General features: G+C 45.5%; 2 protein-coding genes across 15 annotated transcripts in view; one reads left to right on the forward strand and one right to left on the reverse strand.

The window, feature by feature from the left end:
• Positions 1–7,170, forward strand: part of HCN4 (hyperpolarization activated cyclic nucleotide gated potassium channel 4) — a 53,602-nt gene extending 46,432 nt beyond the window's left edge. Inside the window, exons 5-8 of the mRNA XM_039339441.1 lie at positions 1,244–1,390; positions 2,199–2,439; positions 3,561–3,725; positions 5,606–7,170. Coding sequence (XP_039195375.1) covers positions 1,244–1,390; positions 2,199–2,439; positions 3,561–3,725; positions 5,606–7,161 — 2,109 coding nt within the window. The 3' untranslated portion in view covers positions 7,162–7,170. The remainder of the gene's footprint in view (positions 1–1,243; positions 1,391–2,198; positions 2,440–3,560; positions 3,726–5,605) is intronic.
• Positions 7,171–19,270: 12,100 nt separating this feature from the next.
• NEO1 (neogenin 1) overlaps positions 19,271–27,603 on the reverse strand; it is a 62,417-nt gene continuing 54,084 nt past the window's right edge. For 11 of the 14 annotated variants that reach the window (XM_039339446.1, XM_039339442.1, XM_039339449.1 and 8 more), the window contains 5 exons: positions 26,662–26,754; positions 24,128–24,286; positions 22,899–23,156; positions 20,634–20,770; positions 19,271–19,799 (listed from right to left, as the gene is read on the reverse strand). In XM_039339446.1, the coding sequence (XP_039195380.1) occupies positions 19,716–19,799; positions 20,634–20,770; positions 22,899–23,156; positions 24,128–24,286; positions 26,662–26,754 (731 nt within the window). In that variant the 3' untranslated portion in view covers positions 19,271–19,715. The remainder of the gene's footprint in view (positions 19,800–20,633; positions 20,771–22,898; positions 23,157–24,127; positions 24,287–26,661; positions 26,755–27,603) is intronic. The other 3 variants (XM_039339456.1, XM_039339454.1, XM_039339455.1) reach the window with 2 other exon arrangements.

A 27,603-nucleotide genomic window follows, 5' to 3' on the forward strand; every position in this document is an offset into this window, starting at 1 on the left:
TCTCTCCTTGATTAGTTTCCACCCGTTGCTTCTTGTCCTGCCTTCAGGTGCTTTGGAGAATAGCTTGACTCCCTCTTCTTTGGGGCAGCCCCTGAGATATTGGAACACTGCTATCATGTCCCCCCTCGTCCTTCTCTTCATTAAAATAGACATACCCCATTCCAGCAACTGTTCCTCATATGCTTTAGCCTCCAGTCCCCTAATCATCTTTGTTGCTCTTCTCTGTACTCTTTCTAGAGTCTCGACATCTTTTTTACATCGTGGTGACCATTCCAGTTTGAAATGCAGATTCTCCCTCCAGTTCTCCAGCCCGCCAATTCTTATCATCTCTTATTTCAATAACCTTGGTTCACACACTAGGTCCAGTATTGTTATGTCTAACTAAACTCCCATGCACATTCCTCCTCCCCCCCCCCAAGTATCATCTAATTCTAACTCTAATTCTAAGAGTAAAACACAAGAAGCAAAATGGTTGCAACTCCATATGTTGTCAAAGCAGAAACATTCGATGTTAGCAGCGTTGACCTGTACTGTGTGAACGATGATAGATCAGGCATAAATGTATCCTTCAAACATGTCCTCCCAGCATCTCAGAATTCCCGTTGCTATGTAAGGCGGCTGCTAAGCAAGTTGCATCCAATTTTATTCATCTTTTTTTGCCATGGTGGTTAAGCAAATCAGGGTGGCCATTGGGGGAATCATGAGGTCCTTAAGTGAATCTGGCTTCCCCCATTGACTTTGCATGTTTGAAGCCACCTGGGAAGGTCAGAAAGGGTGTTCACAGACCCCGGGATGCTGCAGTCCTCGGATATACATGCTGGTGACCAAGCGCCTGAATTGCCTTCTAAGTGTCTTTTTATTTATGAGACTTATATACCGCTTTAAGTGCAAGCACTCTCTAAGCGGTGTACACCAGTAAGCAATGTATGTATATATATTTACATTGCCCCCAACAATCTGGGTCCTCATTTTACCTACCCCGGAAGGATGGAAGGCTGAGTCAACCTTGAGCCGGTGAGATTTGAACTGCTGACCTGCTGAACACAGTCAGCTAAAGTGGCCTGCAGTACTGCACTCTAACTGCTGCGCCACCTCGGCTCTATACAGTCTTCCCAGTTGTGAGGAGAAAAGGAGCATGGCGATGATCTAGCAATGTCCATTTCTGGACTGGAGAATATAAGTAGCCTGCACTGAAGTTATGTCAAAACCCGTCTTGATGAATCCTGTTTTTCTCCCCACACAGTACAAGCAAGTCGAACAATACATGTCTTTCCATAAACTTCCAGCTGAGATGCGCCAGAGAATACATGACTACTATGAACATCGGTATCAGGGCAAAATGTTTGATGAAGAGAGCATCCTGGGAGAACTGAGCGAACCCCTTAAAGAGGTGAGCAGTAGAAAGGTGAAGGAAGCCCACGTCAAAGGTACCGACAGAAGAGAAAATATGTGTAGCTCAGGGTTGAACTATGGGGTCTTTGGTGCTCTCTGAGCCTGGCGGTTTTCTTGCAGACGTTTCATGACCCAACTAGGGAACATCATCAGTGCTAGAAGGGGGTGGGGTTTGCATGGAGGAGGAGGAGACGTTTCATGACCCAACTAGGGAACATCATCAGTGCTAGAAGGGGGTGGGGTTTGCATGGAGGAGGAGGAGGAAGAGGAGGAAGAAGACTGTGGGGTCCTTGCTGCTCTCTGAGCTTGGTGGTTTTCTTGCAGACATTTCATGACCCAACTAGGGAACATTATCAGTGCTAGAAGGGAGGGGGTTTGTGGAGTGGAGAAGGATTGTGGGGTCCTTGGTGCTCTCTGAGTTTGGTGGTTTTCTTGGAAACATTTCTGATGATGATGTTGGGTAGTGAAATGTCTGCAAGAAAACCACCAAGCTCAGAGAGCACAAAGATCAAACGTGCTGAAAGAGCTTGGGACTGTCTAGGATATTAAACAATTGTGCTGCTTCACATACTGTATGGGAAGGATAGATTAACCAACTTATACGTAATGTGTTATGCTGGTTAATCGACTGAATGATGAAGCATGAGTCTACATAAGAAAGAAGCTCCAGAAATGGAAAAGATGAGCATCGGTTTTTCATGCCTGCTGCTACATTGCCGATAGGGGGAGGAGGGGTCAAGAAGCATTATTTAAACAGCTAAAATCCCCCGTATCTCACAGGGTTTTTCTGCTTCTGTTGGGACTAGGAGATCATCAACTTTAACTGCAGGAAACTGGTGGCTTCCATGCCTCTATTCGCCAATGCCGATCCCAATTTTGTAACCTCCATGCTGACCAAGCTGCGTTTTGAGGTCTTCCAGCCAGGGGACTACATAATTCGAGAAGGCACCATCGGGACGAAGATGTACTTCATCCAACATGGGGTGGTGAGTGTGCTCACCAAAGGCAACAAGGAGACCAAGCTGGCCGACGGTTCCTACTTTGGAGGTATGGAAAACCATTTCCCTCTCTTGGCTATGCAGTTCAAACAAAGATCAAAGAGTGCCAGATTTCTTTGCATAGAGTTGATTATCTGATCTTGATGTTTTATCGAATAATAGAATGACAGAATAACAGAGTTGGAAGGGACCTTGGAGGTCTTCTAGTCTAACCCCCTACTCAAGCAGGATGTACCATTTCAAACAAATGGTTGTCCAGTCTCTTCTTAAAAACCTCCGGTGATGGAGCACCCATAGCTTCTGGAGGCAAGTAGTTCCACTGGTTAATTGTTCTCACTGTCAGGAAATTTCTCCTCAGTTCTAAGTTGGTTCACCACTTCAGGTGCTTTGGAGAATAAGTCAATCCTCTCTTCTTTGGGACAGCCCCTCAAATATTGGAAGATTGCCGTCATGTCATCCCTAATCCTTCTTTTCATTAAACTGTTAGTTGCAAAGTCATGTCCGACCCATCGCAACCCCACGGACAACATTCCTCCAGGTTTCCTGTCCTCTACCATCTTCTGGAGTCCATTTAAGCTCACACCTACTGCTTCAGTGACTCCATCCAGCCACCTCCTTCTCTGTCGTCCCCTTCTTCTCTTGCCCTCCATCTTTCCCAGCATCAGGCTCTTCTCCAGTGAGTCTTTCCTTCTCATTAGGTGGCCAAAGTACTTGAGTTTCAACTTCAGGATCTGGCCTTCTAAAGAGCAGTCGGGGTTGATCTCTTCTAGGACTGACCAGTTTGATCACCTTGCAGTCCAGGGGACTCGCAGAAGTCTTCTCCAGCACCATAGTTCAAAATTGTTTGGCACTCAGGCTTTCTTATGGTCCAACTTTCACAGCCATACACAGCCATTCATTAAACTAGACAGACCCAATTCCTGTAACCATTCTTCTTTTAGTCTTCAGTCCCCTAATCATCTTTGTTGCTCTTCTCTGCAATTTTTTTTTAGATCTTCCATTGAAGTGCTTAGTAGTTTGATTGACTCTCCGATTGGTATGCTCCTCGCCTCTAACTGTAGTAAGCAACTACTACTACGACTACTACTAGATTACTTGCCCTTGCTGTAGGCCCTGAAAAGCCTGTGGTCCACACCACAAAATAGATTTCAAGGTATTCTTCTCTTGTAGAAATTTGCCTGCTGACTCGTGGCCGACGCACAGCCAGCGTGAGAGCTGACACGTACTGCCGCCTCTACTCACTTTCGGTGGACAACTTCAATGAAGTATTAGAGGAATATCCCATGATGAGAAGGGCCTTTGAAACAGTGGCACTGGATAGATTGGACCGCATTGGTAAGTACACACACACAGATCTGGGATTCAGGAGACAGACTGAATACTGAAGGTTCTCTTCTGATATTGCTGATGTGGGTATTCAAAGCTATCTAAGGTTGAGGAACTCATCTCCAAAGCTTCCCCTAACTCCATTCTTCTTTTCTTCTTAAGCACAGATCAGGTTAGGAGACTATTACTGTGGCATCTTAGAATGTGTGAGATGTAGAGAGCGACATGGATCATGGGAAGAGTATGAAGAAACGTTCTGCTGATGATAGCTGAAGGTTCACCTGGTCTTGCATCTTATTTCCACCCAAATGTTCCCAGGAAGTTCATCAGCAGGGCTCAGAGGCCCTAGTCTTCTTTTGTGGATCTCCAGCAATGATATACTGTATATATACTGTTATATACAGTAACCTTTCCAAACATGGGCCATGATAAATCATCAGAATTAACAGAAAACAGAGTTGGAAAGGACCTTGGAGGTCTTTTAATCCAACCCCCTGCACAGGCAGGAGACTCTATACCATTCCAGACAGTATTCCCTGGCAGTGGCTATAATGGCTAGGAATGATGGGAATTGTGTTCAGATATCTCCTGTAGCACCTACAGAGGTAAGCCAACTCTGAACACGGAGGTCCACTTTAGCACATGACTGAACAACCACTTGAAGGCAAGGAACCAAAGTTGACACTGAGTCAAGGAAGCAAAATTGGATTGTGTGATGTGTCCACACCAGTATTTTTCTCTCTATGTTTTTAGGGGAGTTGAAGACTAGACTAGACTAGACTAGACTAGACTAGACTAGACTAGACTAGACTAGACTAGACTAGACTAGACTAGAATCTGGAAGGGATCTTCGAGATCTTCTAGTCCAGCCCTCTGCTCAAGCAGGAGAACCTATGCCATCTCAGACAGGTGAATGTCCAGTCTGCTCTTAAAAATCTCCAGTGATGGAGCACCCACGATTTCTGGAGGCAGGCTGTTCTACTGGTTAATTGTCCTCACTGTCAGGAAGTTTCTCCTTAGTTCCAGGCTGCTTCTCTCCTTGATCAGTTTCCAACCATTGTTTTTCGTCCTTCCCTCTGGTGCTCTGGTGAACAACCTGGCCCCCTCTGCCTTGTGGCAGTCCCTCAGATACTGGAACACTGCTAGATGGCCTTGTTCCCATAATACACTTATCCCTGTCTGCACTGTGGGATTCAGCCAGTTCGCACCAGTTCAGCAGAACTGGTAGCTAATTTTTTGTTGCCCAGGCCCAGAATGGACTTCCCGAAGCGGCATCCACACAGAGAAACAGTTGTTCACATATTTGAATCCCACCACTGCCTGTCTGCCATTAACCCAATCAGTCCTTAAAACTCTTGGGGAAATCTGGTATTGCTACAATATACACAAACTTCTCTCTGTAGGGGGGTTGGTTTATTTTTTGTGTGTGCTGCTCGTTTCTAAAGGCTCTGGGTGTCTAATAGTTAGATAACGTGGTCCTCATCCCACAATATAAGTCTATTTTAAGGATTTTTGCTTCAATTTCTGCTACGAAATGTTGGGGGCCCATGCCACGCATCGAGGGTGATGCAATTCAGCGCTCAAAGGGAATTCTGGGAGGGGCCATTTGGCCCAAGGAGTCGTTCACTGTCCAGACGTGGACCAGAAATGGCCTTTGAAGTTTTTGTCATTCACCGCAGAGTCTCAGGAGATCCTTGCAGATCTCTCGGGCTGTGGCTTTTGTACCCCCATTTTGATTTCCCATGGAAATGAATCCTCTGCAGACGTTGATTGAGGCGGGCAAGAAAGTCATTCCTGGACTTTTTGAGAAGGACAGGATTTTCACCATTTCTCCCTGGTTGGTGGCTCCTCAAAGACAGCTCTTCAACTGTCCTTCCTCTTCCTTTCAGGTAAGAAGAACTCCATCCTTCTCCACAAGGTCCAACACGACCTCAACTCGGGCGTCTTCAATTACCAGGAGAACGAGATCATCCAACAAATTGTGCAGCACGACAGAGAAATGGCCCACTGCGCCCACAATGTCCAAGCGGCAACGGCAGCAGCAGCCTCGACTCCCACGCCTGTTATTTGGACCCCGCTGATCCAGGCTCCTCTGCAGGCTGCTGCAGCCACCACTTCAGTAGCAATAGCGCTGACTCACCACCCACGCCTTCCCACAGCCATTTTCCGCCCGCCGGTCTCCGTTCTGGGTTCTCTGGGGCAGCCGCAAAGCCAGACTCCGAGGCGCTTGAGGCGGCTCCATTCCTTGGTGTCTTCTGCTGGACCTTCCATCGTGGGATCCCCGTCAAGCACGCCGTCCCAACAGCACACGCCGGGGTTGGAGACCCTTTCCTCCTCCTCCTTCCAGATCCAGCAGTTGGCTGGGTTTTCCGCATCAACCAGCTTGGGTCCCTTGCACCGGTCCTTGGCCAGCTCTCCTTCCGTTGGGTCAACGCAACAAAACCTGGGCAGCCCCACCTCTACCAGACTGGGGCAGCTGTGTCCTGGGCCTCTAGATCTGACTGAAGGGGCCGCTCAGTTGCAGCCTTCAGACACCAGCTTTGGCCCATTCCAGAAGGCTCCCCCGAGTTCGCCACCAGCCACCACCCCCTCCTCGTTCCCTCAACTCTCCTCAAATTCCCCTGTTAGTCCTTGCAGCCGCTTGCAACCTACGGGCAGGCCTCACTCCACGGGGCAGCTGTTGCAGCTCTCAGGAACTGGAGGGACCAACCACTTCCAGTTGCCCCCTTTGTCCAGTTCTCCCTCTTCTGGCTTACGCCAGCTAGCCCAGGCCTCAGGAGGCCCCCCTCCTACCTCCAGCCCCACCCAGCCAAGTGCATTAGGCCCTTCTGCTGAGCCGGCCACTGTCGCTCAGTTGCACCAGGAACGGTCCTCCTTCACCTCCCTGACTCCCTCAAAGCCCGGTTCCATGGCCCCACCCTTGTACCCACGACCATCAGGCCTTAGCCCTCCCAGTCAAAGCTTGCCCTCCAGGACTTTCCAGTGTGGCCCGTTGGGGACGCTGGGTTCTCAAGACTCTTTGCTCCTGCCTCAGACCTCCAGCCCACCTGCCCAGGTGCTCCAGCCTCGGAGTCGACCGCTGATTTTGCCAGGACGATTAACCCAGGACCTCAAGTTGATCTCCGCTTCCCAACCGTCTCTGCCCCACGAAGCAGCGCAGACTTCAAGCCCCCATTCCTCCTCCCGAGAGTCCATTTCTAGCTTCTCCTCATTTTCCGGCGGAGGCAACGGCAGTGACATCAGGGGAGGCCCCAGACCTCTGGGGAAGCCATATAGCTCGGGGCCAGGACGGATCACCTTACCACGCCAAACATCCTCAGGTTCTCTGCCCCAACCCCCACCATTTGCCATCTCCTCCTCTCTGCCCACTGCTGAGAGGAAAGGATCTCTACAGCTGAGTGGGGAACAAGAGCCCACCCGCTCAAAACTTCCTTCCAACTTGTGAGATGCTCTCTCTCCCCCCTCCCCTCTGGCCTGGCCCACCCCCCCCCTTTCTTCCTGTTTCCTGGAGCCCCCTTAACTTTCATTTTCTGCTTTTCAGGTCCCAGCGAACGTAGACGCGCCTCGATTTCCCATTTCTTTGAGTTTAATAACGAGATTAAAAATAAGAACAAGGGCGATATCACACACACACACACACACAGATACACACACACATAGACACACAAGATAACCAGGTATTCTTAGAGCTATAGATTTTCAGTCACTTTCTTTTATAGAATATTTTACTACATGGAGCAAGAGATTGGAAAAGAGGCACGGGATCGATGTGGAGAGATAAGGTGGCACTCGGTGAACTCTTTAGCTTCCAGCTAAAAAAAAATAGCTTTCCTACAGAGAGATTCCACTCCCAGGATTGGCGTTCAAGGGTCTTTTCTCGGTAGGGGTGTCCATCTTTTTTCCTCATTACAATCTGGAGCATTTTAGCCTTCAGGATTGTACCCACCCAGGTTCTGATCTAAGGGAGCTTCAGATGAGACCTTGGGGCAAATATAAGGGTGGGGGAGACAAAAGGATCTTCCCTTGAGGGACATGTAGCTGATGCAACCAAACCTTTAAGCTGGCTTCCCAATTGAGCAGTTATGGAAATTAAAATACCTCCAGGTTCCTATCAAGAGTGTCACATTTTAATGGGAAGATCTTAAGTCCCGATCTAGATTTCAACGCCCCCCCCCTCCTCCAAGACTAAAGATGCACAGATACGGTACTTTCCGTTTCCTCTGGAGAACATTTATTTTTCTCTTCTGCAATGCAAGCGATAGCCACGGTTTAGCTGAAAAACCAGCATAACCCTCCTCCTGCACTTTTGCTGAAAATGACCCTTTTCCCCTTCCCCCCTGCAACATCTGATCCAAGAGAAAACCAACATATTCAGCTGCTCCAAACATTCAGAGCTTCCAAAAATTCAGAGAGAAGGGAAGTCCTTTTAAAACTGGAAGGGGGTGAAATACAGGTAATCCTCGATTTAACAACCAGCCGTTTAGCAATTGTTCGAAGTTACAACAGCACTGGGGGGGGGAGAAGTGGTTTTAATGACGGGTCCTTGCAGCATCCCCAAGGTCACGGGATCAACATTCAGGCTCTTGGCAACCAGCGTGTAATTTACAACTGTTCCGGGATCCCAAGATTGCCAATTACGACCTTGACGATTGGCTTCTGACCAGCAGAGGCAACGAAGGGAAGCTGGACTTAACGGCAATGATTCGTTTAACAACGGTGGCAAAAAGGTCATCAATGGGGTGTGACTCGCTTAACAGGGGCCTTGCTTAGCAATGGGAATTAGCTAAATCGGGGATTAGCTGTGGACAGGTTCCCTTTCTTAACAGAAGGAATAACGCCATTTCTTTCCCGTATGAGTGATATATTTAAAATGGGGTGGGGGTGGGAACGACATGCCACAACGTCAAAAATACATGAAAAGCGCAAGGAAGTGGAGGTCAGAGGTCCAGCCAGAGAGTGCTCTTTTCCTTCTGCATAGCTTCCTTCCTGGTGCCATTTTTAGATTTTTTTTTTAAAAAAAAAACAATCCGGCAGCGACGGCCATTGGTGCTGACCGCAATTTCTCCAGTTATGGGGAACTTATAGAATGGGGAGGTGCTAGCATAGCCCCTCCCCTATTAATTTATCCATCACTTCAGATTGCAGATTTTGCCACTGTTTGGTTGTTTTGCTGCAAACCCCGAAAAGCCGATTCTGCATCTATTCCTCCAGCTAGCGGTCAATTCATCGACCACATAGATGTCACAGGTAGTCCTTGACCATTTGTTTAGTGACCGTTCAAAGTTACAGCGGCCACTGAAGATTGAGACACATGACCATTTTTCGTAGTTATGGCCTTTGCGGTATCCCGATGATCAAAAATCGGAGTCTTGGCAATGGGTTTGTATTTAGGACCGTTGTGCTGTGTGTCCCAGGGTGTGTGTGTGTGTGTGTGTGTCACATCACATGATCCCCTTTTGTGACCTGGACAAGCAAAGTCAATGGGGAAGCCAGATTCACTTAACCGGGTTACCAACTTATCCATCGCAACGATTCGCATAACGACTGTGGCAAGAAAAGTCGTAAAATGTGGTGGTGGGGGGGGGGAAGAAACTCAGTTAAGCACAGAAATATTGGGCTGTCCTGGAGCGTGTTGTTTGAAGGTGGCAAGGTTTGGAACGCAGGAGCCTGCAAAAACATCCCAGGCACATCTGATCATGTATCCAGTGTGCTGGTTTTTAATAGGGGGTGTCTGTTTATGTGTTCATGTGTGTAATAATCTCCAAAGCTCAGTGAAGATGTCCCCCCCCCCCATGGAGATGAAACATTTGCAGCCAAATCGCCAAGCTCGGAGATCAAAGCCAACCAGTAACCTGAGCTACTAATATTCAAACTCATCTCAATCATCACGGTTTCTGAGCAACGTCTGAAATGGAAATGCCATCCCTTTTCATCCGGTGTTGCAAAGTCGACAGCAGCTTCCTGGTTCCAATTTATCCCGCAGGAGTGTAAAGCCACAATCAACAATTCTGGCCAACCTCATCCAGATAATTGGCCTGGTTGTTGAACAAAGCCAGCTAAGGACTAGGACGGCAGTATAATTTGTGACCGGTCTTTTCGCATGATAGTTTTGCAGCTGAAAGAACAACGCTTTTCCGTTGGGCGAGAGCAGGGGTAGGCAACCTTGGCTCTTTTATGACTCGTGGAATTCAACTCCCAGAATTTCTAAGCCCGCGTGGGGGAACTATGTCCCCCTTTAGGACTCGTGGACTTCAACTCCCAGAATCCCTGAGCCAGCAAGGCTCAGCTTGGAAACCTCTCCCTTTCCCCTCAGCGTGGCTGGTTCAGGAATTCTGGGAACTGAAGTCCACGAGTCATAAAAAAGCCAAGGTTGCCTACTCCTAGGCTAGAGCTACAAGTAGATCTCAACTTAAACAACAGTTCATTTAGTGGCCATTCAAAGTTACAACGGCATTGAAAAATTTGGCTTATGATCGTTTTTCGCAATTCCAACCTTTGCAGCATCCCCATGATTGTGTGGTCAAAATTCAGAGGCTTGACCTCTGGCTCACTGATGGACATTGCTGTGTCCGAAGATCACCTGACCTCCTTTTGCGACCTTCTCACAAAGTCAATGGGGAAGCCAGTTTCCTTGAACAACTGGGTTGCCAATTATCAGCTGCAGGGATTCATCTAACAACGGGGGCAAGAAAAGTCGTAAAAGGGGGCAAAACTCCGTTAACCAATGTCTCACCTAACAATAGAAACGTTATGCTCCATTATTGTTGTAAGCCGAGGACTACCTTGTACATCTCTAAGGGAGTTGGTCTACTAGGCTCTTCCTTGACAAAAGAAAATCAAAAGGTAGAAAAGCAATTTGTACGAAGGTGGACGAGATATATGGCTTCACCCTTCTGCCATTACCAAGGGATCATTACTGCATCTTGAAACGACACCGTGAGATTCACCTGCCTACCGAAACCCTTTGAAAAGCTGAGACCTAGAAGTGGTTTTTATTTTTTTTCAGTTGTGCGAGTCCTACAATAGGCCATTTTTTTAAACGAGACACAGAACTCGGACTTGACTGTGTCCTATGATGTGAGCAATAACACTCGCGTTCCTCCAACGCCTGAACTAATTTATGGGTCCCCTGCAAGACCCTCGTGACACTGGAGTTGACTCTCTCTTCTCAAGGAAGACGGGAGCCTAAGATATTGATCCATGATAAGATAAATGGTGTTTCTCAACCTTGGCGACTTTAAGATGAATGGACTTCAGCTCCCTGGCTAGAATTCTGGGAGTTGAAGTCCACCCACCTTAAAACTTGACGAGGTTGAGAAACACTAGATCAGAGTTTCCCAACTATGACAATTTCCAGGTGTATGAACTTCACTCCCAGAATTCCACAGCCAACATAGCCATTGCTGAGAATTCTGGGAGTTGAATTCCCAGAATTCTCAGCAATGGCTATGTTGGCTGTGGAACTCTGGGAGTTGAAGTCCATTCAGCTTCAATGTGCCAAGGTTGGGAAACAATGCACTAGATAAACCGAGGAGGTAGGCAGCTAGCTTTATCCAAGCTGTGATTTCATCTCTGTATCGATCCGTGTTAATCCTTCTCCTCCACCTTCTTTTGCCTTTCCTGTCCTTTCCCCATAATGCTGGGAATCTGACTATCTCCTTAAGAAAACAAGAAGAAAAAGAAGAAATGAGCCATTTTCACTCGGAAGTCCTCCTCTTCTCCTCTGGAGCCCTCTGGAATTTTCTGCCACTGCAGAGAGAGAGAGGAATTCAAGGAAAAAAAACAAGGATCCCTCACAAGGGCGCCCAGATTCACACGGGGGACAATAGCACTGATTCTTTCAGCAACCCTGGGCTCTCTCTAAAATATTTTGCTCGATTTTATACCAAAATGTATCGGGAGGGTCTTTTTTTTTTTTGCACAAAAGAGAAAAAGAAAAAAAAAATCCCGTCAAAGAGAAGCAAGAAATCGACTCTTAAAGATGTGCCTCTTAATCTTCAAATGTTTCCCCCCCCCCCCGAGAATATAGCTAGCTTCTCGTGCTTCAAGTGCTTTTGCTAGGTGGGAAATGAAATGTAAATTAAGCTTTGGTCTTCCTTCAAGGTTTAAGAGTATTCTAGGGAGAGGGAGGTCTTTTTCTAATAAAAATGTTAATGAAAGAGCTACAGAAGTGTGTGTGTGTGTGTGTGTGTGTGTGTGTCCATGCATAGATGCATGCATCCAATTTTTCAGCTACTAAGACTGTCGGGTGAGCAGGCACAAAAACAGCCAGGGAAATGATTGAAGCCTGGGAAACGGGTGCCTCCTTAGTCAACAGAAGTGCTGATTTACCACCAGTCAACCACACTATTACAGAGTGGGAAAGACCAACCTCTCCACCCCTTGCTGGAAAATCACAAGAGGTGCTTGTTCAGCCTCTTCCTGGAGATTTCCAGGGATGGAGAACAACTCAACTCCATAGAGAGAGTGTTCAACTTTTGGATAGGACTGGTGCACGCTGGATGTAAATAGATCTATCCCTCTGCATAGCTGGTCTTCAGAATTACAATTTCACAGTTGTACACTTGGAAGGGACCAACTCTCCACCCTGTGGTGGGAAATCGTGAAAGGTGCCTGTAGAATCTCTCCATGGAGACCTCCAAGGATGGAGAAGCCATCAGCTCCACACAGAGACCCTTCAACTCTTAGATCGCTCGATTTCCCAGGGACTCACGTTCCCACGTTTGGTAACATATCCATCCTAAGCAGCTTTTGATGTATAGGTAGTCCTTGATATCCAGCAGTTCATTTAGTGACTATGATGGCACTGAAAAAAGTGACTTATGACCTTTTTGCACTGCAGGGGTTCCCTTAACAACTGTGGTGTGAAAAGCCGTAAACTGGGCAACATTCACTTAATGAGTGTTTCACTTGGCAACGACAATTTTGGGCTCCATTGTCTGAGGACTACCTGTGCTGAGTTACAGTGCAGTGGATGGAGAGTGCAGATAGCTTCTCTGCCTTAGTAGGAACATGTAGATGATGGTTTTCCTTTGTTTATAGTTATGTTTGTCACTAATGCCTTCCTTGGGAAAGGGCTTCCTTTTTTTCCCATAGCCTTGCCTGTTGTTCTCCAATATGGCTTTCAGGGGTGCCATTTCCACAAACGAGCAGCGGGCGCTGCGGCTGCTCCCTCTGCACGAAGCAAGCAGGGATTTCCCCAAAGTGCCTTTTTGTTTCTGTCTCCTGGCATGATGGATGCTGCTTCAAAGTGGAGCTGCAGCCCGGGAATTGCCGTAGCTCCATGGCAACGGTAAGAGGTGATAAGCAGGCCGGAGTGTTTTTTTGTTTTGCAAACAATTCAGGCGCCAGTCATTAAGTTGTCCAAAGGATTTGTGCACACACTGAAAGAAAAGCAATGTTTGCCCGGCCAGTTATTTTTAAAAAGGAGAAGTTATTTTTAAGAACTCACAGTCAAGGAAGTGAGAAGAGCAAGATGAAGAATAAAACAAGTAAGGCAAAGAACATGTTAATAGGGCAGGGAAACCAAGGTAACAGAGTTGGGAAGGGACCTTGGAGGTCTTCTAGTCCAGCCCCCTGCTCTAGCAGGAAGCCCTATACCATTTCAGACAAATGGCGGTCCAATTGTCCAATCTCTTCTTGAAAATCTCCAGTGTTTTCTGGAGACCAGCTGGTCCACTGGTTGATTGTTCTCACTGTTGGAACATTTCTCCTTAGTTCTAAGTTGCTTCTCTCCTTGATTAGTTTCCATCCGTTGCTTCTTGTCCAGCCCTCAGGTGCTATAGAACCTATAGGGAGACTACTTCATGGGGGGGGGGAAATCCTTTGGACAGCAAAGGTGAACCCAGGTCATTTCTCTCTCCTGCTTGAATCCGGCCAATTCAGGCGCCTGAATTGCAAACATTATCACTGCAGCCGCAAGAGGGCACAAACGTCTTTCCAAAAGGACAGTGCTGAATTTAGTTACAAATGGGGAGATCCCGACGGTTTCTGAGGTCGCCGTGGTCCTTGAATATGTTGGCTCCGCAGCGAAGTATAGCACAATTCAGAGATTCTACCTCTGCCCGATCTGCTGCTCTCCACCTCTGCCTAACCCCTCTGTTCTGGCCATTAATAGTAACGGAGATGGTTTTGCTTCAAGAGTACCAAAATTAAAAAAAGAAAAGAAAAAGTGGAGCACTTAAAATACTAGTTGCTGTGACAACGCAGCAGCGGATGGAGCCTCAACTAAGGCTTAACAGCTGGAAGACCAGGGCTAATTAAATACCAGCCTGACGGAGAAATTAATAGATGAGAGATGAGCCTCGTCCAAATCGGCAGTCTTCAGATTGGTGTGACCTGGACTCCTCTCCTAGTTCCTTTCCTTTCCTTCTCCCTTTACCCTTTCCTTTCTGATCTAAGCTGGTGGTTTGCCCACATATAAGTCCACAGCCAAATAAGACGATGGGGTCCTGGGCAAAATAGATTGAAGGCAAAAGTCCTTTTTGGTTGTTGGAGGGATTTCAAGTCAAAGAGGATGTCATCCCATAGAAGGGTCAATGCTGGTTCTAGCCCAGTCTTTCATGGCATCAAAAAGTCCCTCGTTTCTAGCAAGGCAATTTGTTTTTACAACAAACATCTTTAGGGAAGAGGCAACGATGCCACAGAGAGATAATTGGGCTTCAGAATACTTACCGTGCTTTCCGGCGTATAAGATGACTTTTGGAAGCGTTGAAATCGGCGCCGAAGTCGGGGGGGTCGTCTTATACGCCGAGTCGTCTTACATGCCGGAAATTACGGTAGTTTCCGGCGTATAAGACGACTTTCTAGGCATGTGACTCGGCGCCGAAGACGGGGATCGTCTTATACGCCGGGTCGCCTTATACGGCGGAATATATGGTACTTTGAGTTCAGGAAGTCTCTGGTCCCTTTTTGCGGCCTCAGAAGAAAGAAAGAAGGTGCTCTGAAGAGGAAGGGGGAAAACTCTGGAAAGCCATCAGCACAGATCAATTTTTCCCAAGGAGGCATCTTCCATGTTTGTTAGCCTTCAATTCCCAGTCCCAGCTGACCAAGATAAGGGTGGAAACCCTACTTATCTACCCATCTGACTTCCTTCGCCGCATAAAGTCCGGCACAACCAAGGAATCTTGACCACATTCAGAAAAACTTGCTGATCCTTCTTGTTTCATCCCTCTCCTTTCAGAATTCAGGCGAATGACGACGAGAAACAGCCTTTTTTCAAATTTTGTGCCCGGTTTTTGAACAGCTTTGGCTAGAAATATTCAAGCAGCATCAATTTCACAGATTGCTATAGAGGCCACGTCATTTTTATTTCCTTAAGCCTCCCCCCCCCCCGAAAATTAGGAGAACATATTTTATTGGAAGACATTGAGATTTTCCCCAGGTAAAGCAAAAAGCCCCCCTTGTAACAAAGAAGAGAATATCTGTAGCTTAAGGTCAAACTATGCAGCTCTTGGTGGTCTCTGAGCTTGGTTGTTTGCGTGCAGACATTTTATTACCCAGCTAGGTAGCATCATCAGTGTGAGCGTAAGCATTTCTACATCATGCACTAAAGTAAAAAAACAAAAACAGGAAGGAAATTTAAAAAATAACACATCCCCTCCAGTAGCCCAGATTCAAATAAGCAGGCTTTAACACCAGACAAGCAATCAAACGGAAAACAATACCCTAATCAAAGAACTATCAAGGAGAAAACCATAACCCTATACAAACACTGGGAGGGTAAGCGACTGTAATAAATAGGGAGAAATCCTACACTCATCACACTGAAGATGTTACCTAGTTGGGCAATGAAATTTCTGCAAACAATCAAACTCAGAGAGGACCAAAAACTCAAAAGCTGGTTTTGATCAACTTTGAGAAAATAACGTGAATTATAACCCTCAGGATTCATTTATCTCAGAGGGTGCAGTGTTTAATTTGTGAAATAGAGATAAAAGTATCTGTCTTCCTTACTAAACCCTTAAAATTGTTGATAACGATTCGCATCTATCCTACACGCTTAAAGAGAGTTATGATCCTGTCTCCCATAGCAGCAGCTAAACTACGATGCTTACATCCTGAATTTCTCATAGCACGTGGGGCTGCTGAAATGGGAAGACAAACTATTAAGACCAACCAACAAAAACTCTTGACAAAGTGGGAACTGGATTTAGATTTTAAAAAAAAAAGTGTATTGGAAATCCAATACCAAATAATAAACATGACAGTATTAAAAATGTAGAGAGTATACAGCAAATACTACAGAAAAATAATGTACAGAAAGTCTTCAGAATTCTTCTACATCAGAACTGTAAAGCAATATACAGGAGTCTCTTCTGCCCCCCCCACCCCAAACCGCCCCCCACCCTACCCCATCCTCTTATTCAAGTGGAGGAAGCTGCACAGAGCAGCCATGAGGGTACAAGATACACAATGTCGCAAATTTAAAATCACAAGATATGTAAAAAAACAGTGTTAAAATGTAAAAAGTGCAATACATATTATACACTGGCTTGAATAAATGTTTTCTTTTTTTTGATTCAACCTTAAAAAACCAACTCTGAACAGTTGCTTCATTATTATTAAAAATATTCCCTACCCCAATCCCACCCCTTCCCAGACTCGTGGCGGTATCATCAACATTCTTGATGTTCTACGAAAGTAGCAATATAGTATAATATAACAAGAGCCCACCAACGGGAGGAATACTGAATATACAAGATGATGCTTCTTTGGGTCTAGTAAGAGAGAAAGGCACACACACACACACCTGGGGAGCAGAGTGTGTGCACCAACTAAATTCACTGGATGCGGCGAGAACTCCGAAGATAGAAAAGACTTCATACTCTTGGCTATGAAAAAGGGTCCGTACAATGAAAAAAAAACGGTCGTACAAAACACTTTTGGCCACAAAAAGACCCATCTAATGTCATTTTACCTTTTACATGCCTGTCTTGCCTTTCCACCAAAGGGTGGAGCCGGTTACTGTCACTCACCCTGATGGACACCCAACTTTAGGTCACGTCCATGGTTCGATTCAGAAAATTTCAACATGTGTACGCCTTAGGGTGTTTACGGTCCTCTTTTAGCATCTTCTAATGAGGCAAAAGTTTCTTTAAAAGATGCTTCTGGCTTATGAGGATGAGGAAGGGTGAGATCTTCCACCTTCTAACAGGGAAACTGCTCTCCAAGCTTCAAAAACGCATATAGAAGACATCTAGATACAGGTCAAGGTGTGAATCGTGAATCGTTCCACTCCTTGGGTTGAACTGAAAGCTGGTCACCCTTTATTATTAATTGCTCCACCTCAAACCAAACAGGAGGATCAATTAACTTACCAGAATGAAGCTTACACCTTAACTGTAAACAGCATGGATTATCTCTGAGGTGCCACACAAAGAGTTACTACTGGAAGACAGAGCACTGAGTAAGGTGGTCTACTTTTAGCTTTCATGGCACTTCTTATATAATTGCAAAAAACATTCTTTTAAAAAATAGATGGCTTGTTTGGATTCAGCGTGGCCGTTCTTAACGCTCACGCTAAGCAGTGGCTAATAAGAATGAATCAGTTCAGCTCTTTGGTGCAAACAAAGGCTGAGCTGGAAGGGAAGGAAGGAAAACAGTGTGGGAAAAATGATAGATGGGAGGGACAGAAGACAGACAAAAGGGTGATATAGGTCTCTTCTTACCTGCTCCTAAAAATATTTTCTTCTCTGTACAATTGGCGGTAACATGAGCCAGGTGACTCTAAACTTGAATTGCTCGCAACATGCAATCCAAGCTTTGAACATATGGGAACTTAAAAGAACTTACAAAATCTCTAACTGATCCCATCTTATCATAATCTTGTTATCACGGAACTTGGTACAGCAGCAACAGCCCTTGGACTTATATACCGCTTCACAGCGCTTCACAGCCCTCTCTAAGCGGTTTACAGAGTCAGCCTATTTGCCCCCAACAATCTGGGTCCTCATTTGACTGACCTTGGAAGGATGGAAGGCGGAGTCAACCTTGAGCTGGTCAGGATCGAACTCCTGGCAGTGGGCAGAGTTAGGCTGCAATACCGCATTCTAACCACTGCACTACCAGGGCTCCAATACCACTTAAGTTGGTTACAATAAAAAAAAAATCAAAGCCTCCCATTCTTCGTTATCTTTTTAAGCCAGCATCATTCTATGTTTGTTTTTTTTTTTAAAAAAGTAAAATATTATTTTTTCAGCATGTTAAACTGTCATCGTAGATTATGGGCAGAAAACACAGAGAGGAAACAGAATTTTACCAGCTTATTAGGAATTTATTTATCTCTCCCAATCCACTCCTCTCTTCTACTGGCTTGGGCAGCACCTGAGTCACAAACATACACATCTACATTTTTTTCCCCGCCTCTCTCCTGCAAAGTTAATTTGTTTTGATTGTGGTTCAATACTGGAAGGTATTTCCCCAAAACCTTGAAGATGATCTACAGCTATACAGAATGATGTCTCACATAAAGCTTATGATTGATCATTGTATGCTAAAGAACCTGGAATAAAACTCCCACTTCAACGCAAGTATCAGGAAAGACACAACTTTAAAATCAAACATTCAAACAATAAGAGCGGTGCTGCTAAGGTACGCTGCGGTATCTGAGCTTAAAGAGCTTATTAAGAGGGTTTTGCTCAATGGAGCACCCTTTCCAATTGGCAAGAAACAGACTAAAGCAGGGGTGTGCAATCTTGGCGATTTTGAAAGACCGGTGAACTTCAACTCCCAACATTCCCCAGCCAGCCAACTCCCAGAATTGACTCCCAGTCAATTCTGGGATTTGAAATCCACAAATCTTACGTTATCAAGGTTGAACACCCCTGGACTAAAGGATGAATTTATAAAGGAGATGATAACTTAAGTCTTCATTCCATTTTGACGATTCCCTTTGATGAACTGGGGCTGGTTGAGATGGTATCTTTTAAGCCACAGGTGTGCTGCTCGCTTTCTTTCGCTAAGGCCTTGGATGGACAGAGGTAATGACCAAAGTGAGTAACTGCAATAGAATTACGTCGTAGCCATCCTTCGGAATACTGTGTTATTTTTTCCAAGTCACTGCGATTGGGGAAATTTCTCGTAATAATAATTTATTTAAGTCACAACTGGGCATATTGCAGGGGAGGGTTTAAAAGAGTTCGACAGACAAAGTTGCATTGCATTGTCCCTGTAAACAATGAAACTTCCTACCACTCTGTGGCTCCCAGCCCAAGGCTACTTATTCTACTCCTGTACTGGAAATGCTCCAAAACGAAAAAGTTTCCTCGATGTTACATTTCAATCCAAACAGACAGTTAACCTCACAGTGATGAGAAAGGATCTAGTCAATTATTATAATATAAAAATAAAAAAAGCTTACAAAAAGCAATGCAGCATACCCCAAGGCCATGGATTAATTGCTGGGAGGTGACAGAATTATACACGCTATAAAATAAAAATTAAAAATCCGAACGAACAAATGAACGGAACAATCCACACTGGCAATGAATTCCCGTATACACAATAGAACAAGCAATCGGACATCCTTCTAGGCTGTGGGGAAACAACACAAATTTCTTTTTTTTTGTCAGATTACACTTTTTAATTAAAAAAAAAAGATACAATAAAATAAAAACACACAAATAAAATTTTACATAACTGTGAATGTCCAACACTGAAAAATCAGGGAAGGTCACAGCTCCGAGACAAATGCGGTCTCCGATGGAGGCTAACTTCGTCTGGATGCTGGATTCCATCAGCCTGAGACGTCGCCCCATCCCTTCTTCGCATCAGCATCATCGTTTCAACAGGAAGCGGAAATCCCAACATTCAAAGAGGTCCGTTTCAGCCCCATGAACAAGAAGAGTCACTTGGCTAACTGGAAAGAGGCCCTGATGCTGCTGCTGCGGCTGGTGGCAGGTCTCCTTTTGTGCTGTCCCCTAGTCTTTATACATTTCCTTGTGCTCCAAGGCGAAGTCCCAAGACCTGTGATTTGGAGTCATTCCTTGGGGAAGGTGATCACGCTGTGGTGATGGCGTTAAGGTCCTTCATTAGTCCTTCCAGGTGGGCCATCTCTTTGGTGAGTTCATCCGGTTCGTAATTCTGTAGGAGATTTAACAGGGTTATTGGACAAGATGAACTGCCTTGTGTGGGGAAAAAGGAAGGTTACCAAGAGCCCTTAGACCAGTGTTTCTCAACCTTGACAATTTTAAGGCACGTGGACTTCAACTCCCAGAATTCCACAGCCAGCAATGAGAAACACTGCCTTAGACTTATATACCACTTCCCAGTGCTTTACAGCACTCTCTAAGAGGTTTACGGTGTCAGCATATGGCCCCCAACAATCTAGGTCCTCGTTTTACCGACTGCCAAGCGCCAGGAAAATCAGAAGATCCAGGCAGTTCAAATGGTTATAAAGATTTATTGCAAGTTTAAGCTCTCTACAAGAATCTGAGATACTAACGGCCAAAGCAAATTGGAGGTAGATAAGAGTCAATGGAAATCAAGGTGGGCTGGACTTAGCTCTCCTCGGGCCACAAAAGGCATATATTTATGCAGCATCCTGGTGGTCACGTGATCACCATTTGCGACCTTCCCAACTAGTTGGCTTTTGATGCTAAGCAAGTCAATGGGGGAAGCTGGATTTGCTTAATGACTGTGTGATTCACTTAACAGCCGAAGGGATTTGCTACATAAAGAGGCCAAAAAGGTTGCAAAGTTAGATGGTACTCCCTTAACAACCTCCTTGCTTAGCAGTGGACATTCTGCTCCCACTTGGGTTTATAAGTTGAGGACGCTCTGTATTCAGTCTAGTTCCCCTCTGCCTTCAGTGTGCAGTGGGGAAGGGTCTGCCTGCTATTACTTTTATATTTATACACCGGCACGGAGCCAGATATGATATCGCGTGATCAAGTCATAGTCCAGAAGTACACTTACACTTTCTGTGTCTTCAAGCATCCTTGTGGTTTCCTGCACTTCAGGGGCACTCGGGACTACAACTGGCATGGGAGGCCGAGTCCTGCCTAGAGTTCCAATGGATGCTGTCTTCACTGAATGAACTGGATGGCTAGAAGCTTGACACAGGTATAATCACGGTCAATCTTTTCACTGACAAACGTATATAATGGCATGTGGGTAATGAACCAGATTTGTGGTGATTCAATACAGTCAGATGCAATGACATTAGACGGGCATATCCACTCAGGAGAAGATGGGGGGAAAGAGGTGAGGTGGAAAGAAAAACAAGGGAAAGGGGGGGGAAATCCCCATCCTGGATTTTAAACTTATAGCAACAGCACTCGCAATAGCCCTTAGACTTATATACCGCTTCACAAGGCTTTACAGCCCTCTCTAAGCGGTTTACAGAGTTAGCATCTTGCCCCCAACAATCTGGGTCCTCACTTTACCGACCTCAGAAGGATGGAAGGTTGAGTCTATCTTGAATCAGTCAGGATCGAACTCCTGGCAGTGGGCAGAGTCAGCCTGCAATGCTGCATTCTAACAACTCTGCCAACACAGCTCTTAATAGCAAAAGCCCTTAGACTTATATACCGCTTCACAAGGCTTTACAGCCCTCTCTAAGCGGTTTACAGAGTCAGCATCTTGCCTCCCAATACTTTACCAACCTCAGAAGGATGGAAGGCTAAGCCAACCTTGAGCTGGTCAGGATCGAACTCCTGGCGGGTGGGCAGAGTTAGCCTGTAATCCTGCATTCGAACCACTTCACCACCACGGCTCTTAAGGTTGCCTATTTTCGTGGAATTGAGTCCTATCAGTGCACCCATGGCAGAACCAGACCCACCTAGCCTATACGAGTATCAGTAACATTTATATCCAAAGTGCAAAAAGATGGAAAAATCTTTATCTTTGGAAGAATCCCATGGCAATTGTGGTTTACTCAGGAAGGATTTATTTGTTCCAAATATTCAACTTTCTGCAACCAGCCTTGATTTAGTACTAGCTATATTTGGGTGATGTCATAATTTCTGCAGCATTTTGACCTTGTCTCTGGCCTCACGACCTCAAAATTCTCGTTTGCCTCAGACCGATGGGCAATATCTTATTACTTGCCACTCCTTAGGGCTTTTTCTTCCTTATCACTTTTTATTGGTACAGAACTCTGTACGCACTGAACATTGGACTGGACCCAAAGAATTTAGAACTCCTGATTATCTGAGAAAGCAATGTTTTAATTGTGACGTTTTGAAAAATGCGATGATGAGTTTGAACACAACTCTGTGAGTAGAATTAGAAGGCTCAAGAAAAAGGCAAAATCATTTTTATATAAATTGCACAGAATTTTTTTTTTTTAAAAAAAGCAAAAGGTGGGAACGTGGCTATTTTCTTCTAAACTTCCCTGTTAAATTGGCAAGACAGGAGAGATCAGTTCTTTGCATTAAAGAAAATAAAAGGGTGAGTGTAACAAGAAAAGTGATTTATTCAATACCCCCTCCCAAGACATTCCTGCAGAAGAATGCCATTAAGCTGACCTTCTACAGTAATTGTGACTTTGTAGCAGTTGTCAAAAACTTCAAAGAAGTTCTGACATTTATTTATGGATCAGCGTTTTTCACATTTGGCAACTTTGAGATGTGAGGATTTCAACTCCACACGTGCTGGCTGGGGAATTCCGGAAGCTCAAAAAAAGGAAACACCAATCTAGAACAGGCGTCCCCAACCCCTAGTCCATGGACCAGTACCGGTCTGTGGCATGCCAGCAACCGGTCCGCACAAAAAAAGCCCCATCCGCGGGATGCAGGCAGCACACAAAACCATGCATCCTTCAGTCCACGGAAAATCTTCTCTCCACGGAACCAGTCCCTGGTGCTCAAAAGGTTGGGGACCTCTACTTTACAAGCATGGCTATTGTAACTATTGGCTGTATTTGCCCTTAATACTAAGCTAGCAATTTAAGGATGGTTTAACGCCCTGGCATTGCCTAGTTCAGGGTTCCCCAACCCCCGGTCCGTGGACCGGTACCAGGCCGCGGCATGCCAGCAACCGGTCCGCACAAACAAGCAAAGCCCCATCCGCGGGATGCAGGCAGCACACAAAACCACGCACCCTCCAGTCCACGGAAAAACTTCTTTCCACGGAACCAGTCCCTGGCGCCCAAAAGGTTGGGGACCTCTGATCTAGAAGATCGTGTTAAGGTATCGCTCACCTATCCTCTCCATTCAACTGTCCCTCTTCCCTACTCACCTTGCTGGGATAGTAAAGGGGTGCTTGGCAAGGCAGGGTCGTAAGCGCTGCCAGAGGGCGGGACGGCTGGCACAGCGAAGCTCTTCAGAGGATGAGAGGGACGGACGTGGGCAGTGGGGAGATTCTGGCCCGTTTCCTCTTCCTGGGTACTGGGAAGGTAGGATGCCGACGCACTCTCTGGCTCTTGGTGTTCGGCACAACATGTCTGAGACGAAGAAGCTGGCATGGTGTCTGTGCTGGGCGTATTTCGAATCGTTTCTGGAAATGAAGGAAGGAAGTGAACCGTTAGCTTTAATTTTTCAACCTAACACTCAGAGAGTCCCTGAAATTGCCCGGCGCTTTCAATGGTATTCGTTGGGTCACAAGCTCTCTTTAGTGCCGAAGAAGGCCAACAAACTGAGAGAATTGAAAAAAAATCACCCCACAGCTCATTTAGTTAGCACTTATACGTGACTCTACACTGCTGCTAAAGTTTTATGCTTTTCATTTAGGCTACATAAAGGGTTAAACTGTTTTTTTTTTTTAAATCTTAGCATCTGATATAATCACTGAATAATATTAAGCTTTCCAAATCACCCACTGAATTTTCTATCTTGTTCATCCCTTCAGTGAAGTGTCTGGAGATTTCTTAGTTGGCTAGCTTACAGGTGGTTTTATTAATGCTAGGTATAGATTCCTCTAAGCTGTTAGTTTTTCCATATGCGATGCAAAAACGGGGACTCTTGATGTTGGAAATTAAATCAGATGCTACTAGCGCTCTACAATTAAACAAGGAAGTGTTCTCACTTCAGAGTCATTATTTGCAGCTTTAATAATAAGAGAGCAAATTATGCAAATCTAAATTCTCAACAGAGAAGCTGAATTACCATCAGATACAAGATTAAATAAAATTCCAAACGTGCCGTTAAATGTGCCGTTCACTAAAAACACAGAAACGACCACCTTATTCTCAGAGCTTAAGGTGTGGAGGGCTGTTGAGCAGTTAACAGTTCGACTTCAACAGAACAAAAGTGCGGCAAAACAAACCAAATCCGTCTACAGCGTGTGCCGTTGCAAAAGGAAAAAGGAGCACATAATTCGTTCCAATCAGCAGATACAACCTTCCGAGTTTGGTAGATTTGGGCTAGAGATGGCCATCCCAGCATGTCGTTTGATACCTGCAATTAGATCGTGTGAGGTTCTGGTCCTCACGATTCTCTGGTCCTCCAAAAACTAACCGTCCTTCTCACCTGTGGAATTAGCCCTGTCTGAATGGGACACAGATGTGCCAACTGGCCATAGGTTTGCCTGATGATGGAGATAGTTGCAGGTTGGAGAGGCCAGGCTGCCGGAGTGGAAATGATGGTGAGGGTTATCAAGAGAATGGATGGGATGAGCACTAACCACAGCTGCGAACGAACATAAGACAGAAAAAAAAAAAAGCTTAACAGAAGACCAACCGGCATGCGGGCTGAAGTGAAGCCCCCCACCCCACTTTCATCCACAAAAATGCATTGAAACAAACAGACAGAGAGACCAGGACGCCCGGTTCCAGAGACCTGGAAAAAGAGACCACTGTTCTGTCAAGAAATCCCCAGGGATACAAACATTAGGAAGCAAGAATTGCAGATGCTGGCCTGGCTGGATGGTAAAAAGCATCTGACTTGCTTGAAAGGAAACCTACTGGTTTCCCGGCACCCTACGCTGAGGTGAGACGTGAGACTGAAGCACAGATGATCAAAGTGAAGCGTCTGCCATATATGAGCAAAGAGGAATTGTGGTACCTGAGGATGGATTGGCAGCTAGGCGTTGGATCATAATTAGGAATGGGTAATTTCGAACAAGATGTCTCCAACTTTATGGCATTATATAAACGTAATTGGATGCATTCCGCCACATAAAATTGTTCAGTTGATGAACTCGATTTAAAGTGTACAGAAACACATCCCCAAATAAATCACTGATATGATAATTTCCCTTCAGTTCACAATTTCTGCACTCATGCTAATGCTGAGTTCGTTTATACATCTTCGATTCTTAAGTAACCTTAAAGGATCATATTTTCACTATATAGATTATTTCCTGTGTTGAAATCAACAGAGAAATCCTAGGTTGTAATTGAGCTGGCTGCAGATCCATTACTTTCCGCTTACTGTAGTTAGGTTATGCTTTAACCCATATAAACATATGGGTTATATGTTTATATAACCATATAACCCATATAATGGGTTAAATGGTTATATAAACCCAAAGAAAGTTTAATTCTCTGTTCCCACACTGTGAATGGAAGGGAATATAGTTGTGAGGTCATGATAAATGATAGACCTGCAATGTATTTTATAATGAATAGTACCAAAGATCTGAATTGTTTGGATATATTGCAGACTGGAATAAAATAGAGTATAGCTTACAACAAATTCAGTAACTCAACTATTCTCATGTTACTGGTTCCATTATTCTATGCCAGCCTTTAGCCATAATAAAACTTAGTTTTCCAATAAAAAGAACCACACACAAATGCATTAACAGCACACCATGATAGAAAGAAATAATCTCTGAAAATGAAGGAATGTTACTGATCTCCCTTGATTAATGAGGAAAAAAGCAACAGGAAAGGATTTGTAAAATTATGAAACGTTTCAAACATCTCCACTTGGAATAATGAAAGTTTTCTTACACTATTTGTGAGAAAATCACTGTAAAATATTCCCACCCTCACAATCCATATTAGCCTGAATATTGCATATAAAAATGGTTCACCTTCTTGATGGGAAGACTGACATTTGGATTTGTATAACCATCGGTGTTTCTGAAATACCTTTTAGATCACAGTGATTAATTAATTGTAAGTATCTTTTCCTTGCCTCAATTTCTCAATATATTTTTCTTACTGTTTCACTAACTCGAGTGAGGAGGAGCCATCAAGCATAAACTTGTTCCCTTCTTCACCTCCAATCTGGTAACCTTCACTGTCCAAATACATCTCTGTTTCCCTCTAGCCCTTTCCCAACTCTTTTAAAGAAAAATATATCCATCTAAAATCTTTGTAATTCCGTGGCACACAAATTAGTATGGCATCACTCTAATTATACAAGTTACGATAAATAGAGGCTCTCAACTAACGCCGTTGAAAGAAAAACTACTTTCCTCAGCTTTTTTTACTACCTGTGTACATGATTTGTAATCAGTATTAGCAGGATCTGGCTAATTTACAATTGCAATCTGGCACTGATCTGTAGGGTTCTGGCGTTTATCTACTCCCTAACAGTTAAATAGATTAAATTGTTAGAACCCTCAGTTGTACATGACATTTCTTGGACCAGCCATACATAAACAATGGCTGTGCAAACTCCATTTTTGCTGGTAATATTTGTTATTTAAATCTGCTAGGCTTGTCATTAGCATATCGCTATGGAGAACCATAAATTACATCCCCATACTAAGGTGAAAAGTCCAAGTCGGTTCATTTCCTGGTGTAAGTCTAACCTATGATATAACGCAGGCTATTCTGTTCAGAATATCTGCACGACACACAGACAGGCAGGGTGAATTATTTTCTGCCGCTGGGATGAATCTACAAAAACAAGGGGTTGAAGTCCCAGTCAAAGGAAAATGTAAACAGGCTATTTAGCTAGAAGTTTAATTACTGCTCTTAAGACTTGGGCATTGGACTATTGCTTTAAATGTACGGCAAGCTAATCTTGCATGGATGAGATGGAGCCAGAAACCATGTTTGACTCAATCAAGCCAGCTTTGGGAGATAAACCCTGAAGCTAAGACTTACGTTGAGGAGGTTGAGAATCAAAGGGCATCATCATCTTTGGCCGCATCCCTCTTCTTCCTGCCAGGGTGGACATGCTATCCTCTGACTCATGCCCTGGATTCAGAAGATCAAAAGTTAGGTTCTGCTCGTCTTGATGTCCATGTTAGGAAACAGTGGTGGCGAACCTATGGCACGCGTGCCAGAGGCGGCACTCAGAGCCCTCTCTGTGGGCACACGCGCCATGCCCCGGAGATGGCAACCGTCCCTCTTCAACCAGCTGCCCGCTAACTCGCCGAGGTCCCACGTGGCTGGATGCATCCCGGCACGGCTGGTTTCCCCCCCCCCCCCGTCCCATCCCTCCTGGCCTCACATGCTCTCCTTTTCCCGGGCACAACCCACTGCATCGCCTCCTCAGCTGTCAGCCGGCTGTCCAGCTCAGAGGCGGCTTCTCTGAACTGCTGGCCACGGGCTGTGGAGCCCCAGAGTGCGCTGTTTGAGGGGCCGGCAGGCTGTGGCTCCTGATGGACACTGTCGGCCCCCATGCACTCACTGGCCTGTGTGTGCAGGGGCCGATGGTGTCAGGCAGCAGCCGCCCCGGCCTTGCCTTGCCCTGCGACAATGGCACCCCCGCCCTGCCGTGCCTCACCTCGCTTTACCCCATAGGACGAGCCTCCTGCCCACCGCCCCACCTGCCAGAGACCCCCTGGATCTCCCTCAACCCTGCCCGGCCCGGCCCCGACAGGCGTCCCTCCCCACAAGCAACATCAAGATGACCACACCCACCTTGGCTACACCCACCCAATCTGCCATGACCACCACAGCCACACCCACCCAGTGAGCCACGCCCACCTGGCACCCAGTGATAAATAAGTGGGTTTGGGGTTGCAGTTTGGGCACTCGGGCTCTAAAAGGTTTGCCATCACTGTTAGGAAAGAACCGTAAGATTCAGCAGGGAAGCATTTT

This window comes from Crotalus tigris, unplaced genomic scaffold, assembly GCF_016545835.1.
Source record: "Crotalus tigris isolate CLP2741 ecotype Arizona unplaced genomic scaffold, ASM1654583v1 scf7180000017735.2152567, whole genome shotgun sequence".
Taxonomy (NCBI): Eukaryota; Metazoa; Chordata; class Lepidosauria; order Squamata; family Viperidae; genus Crotalus; species Crotalus tigris.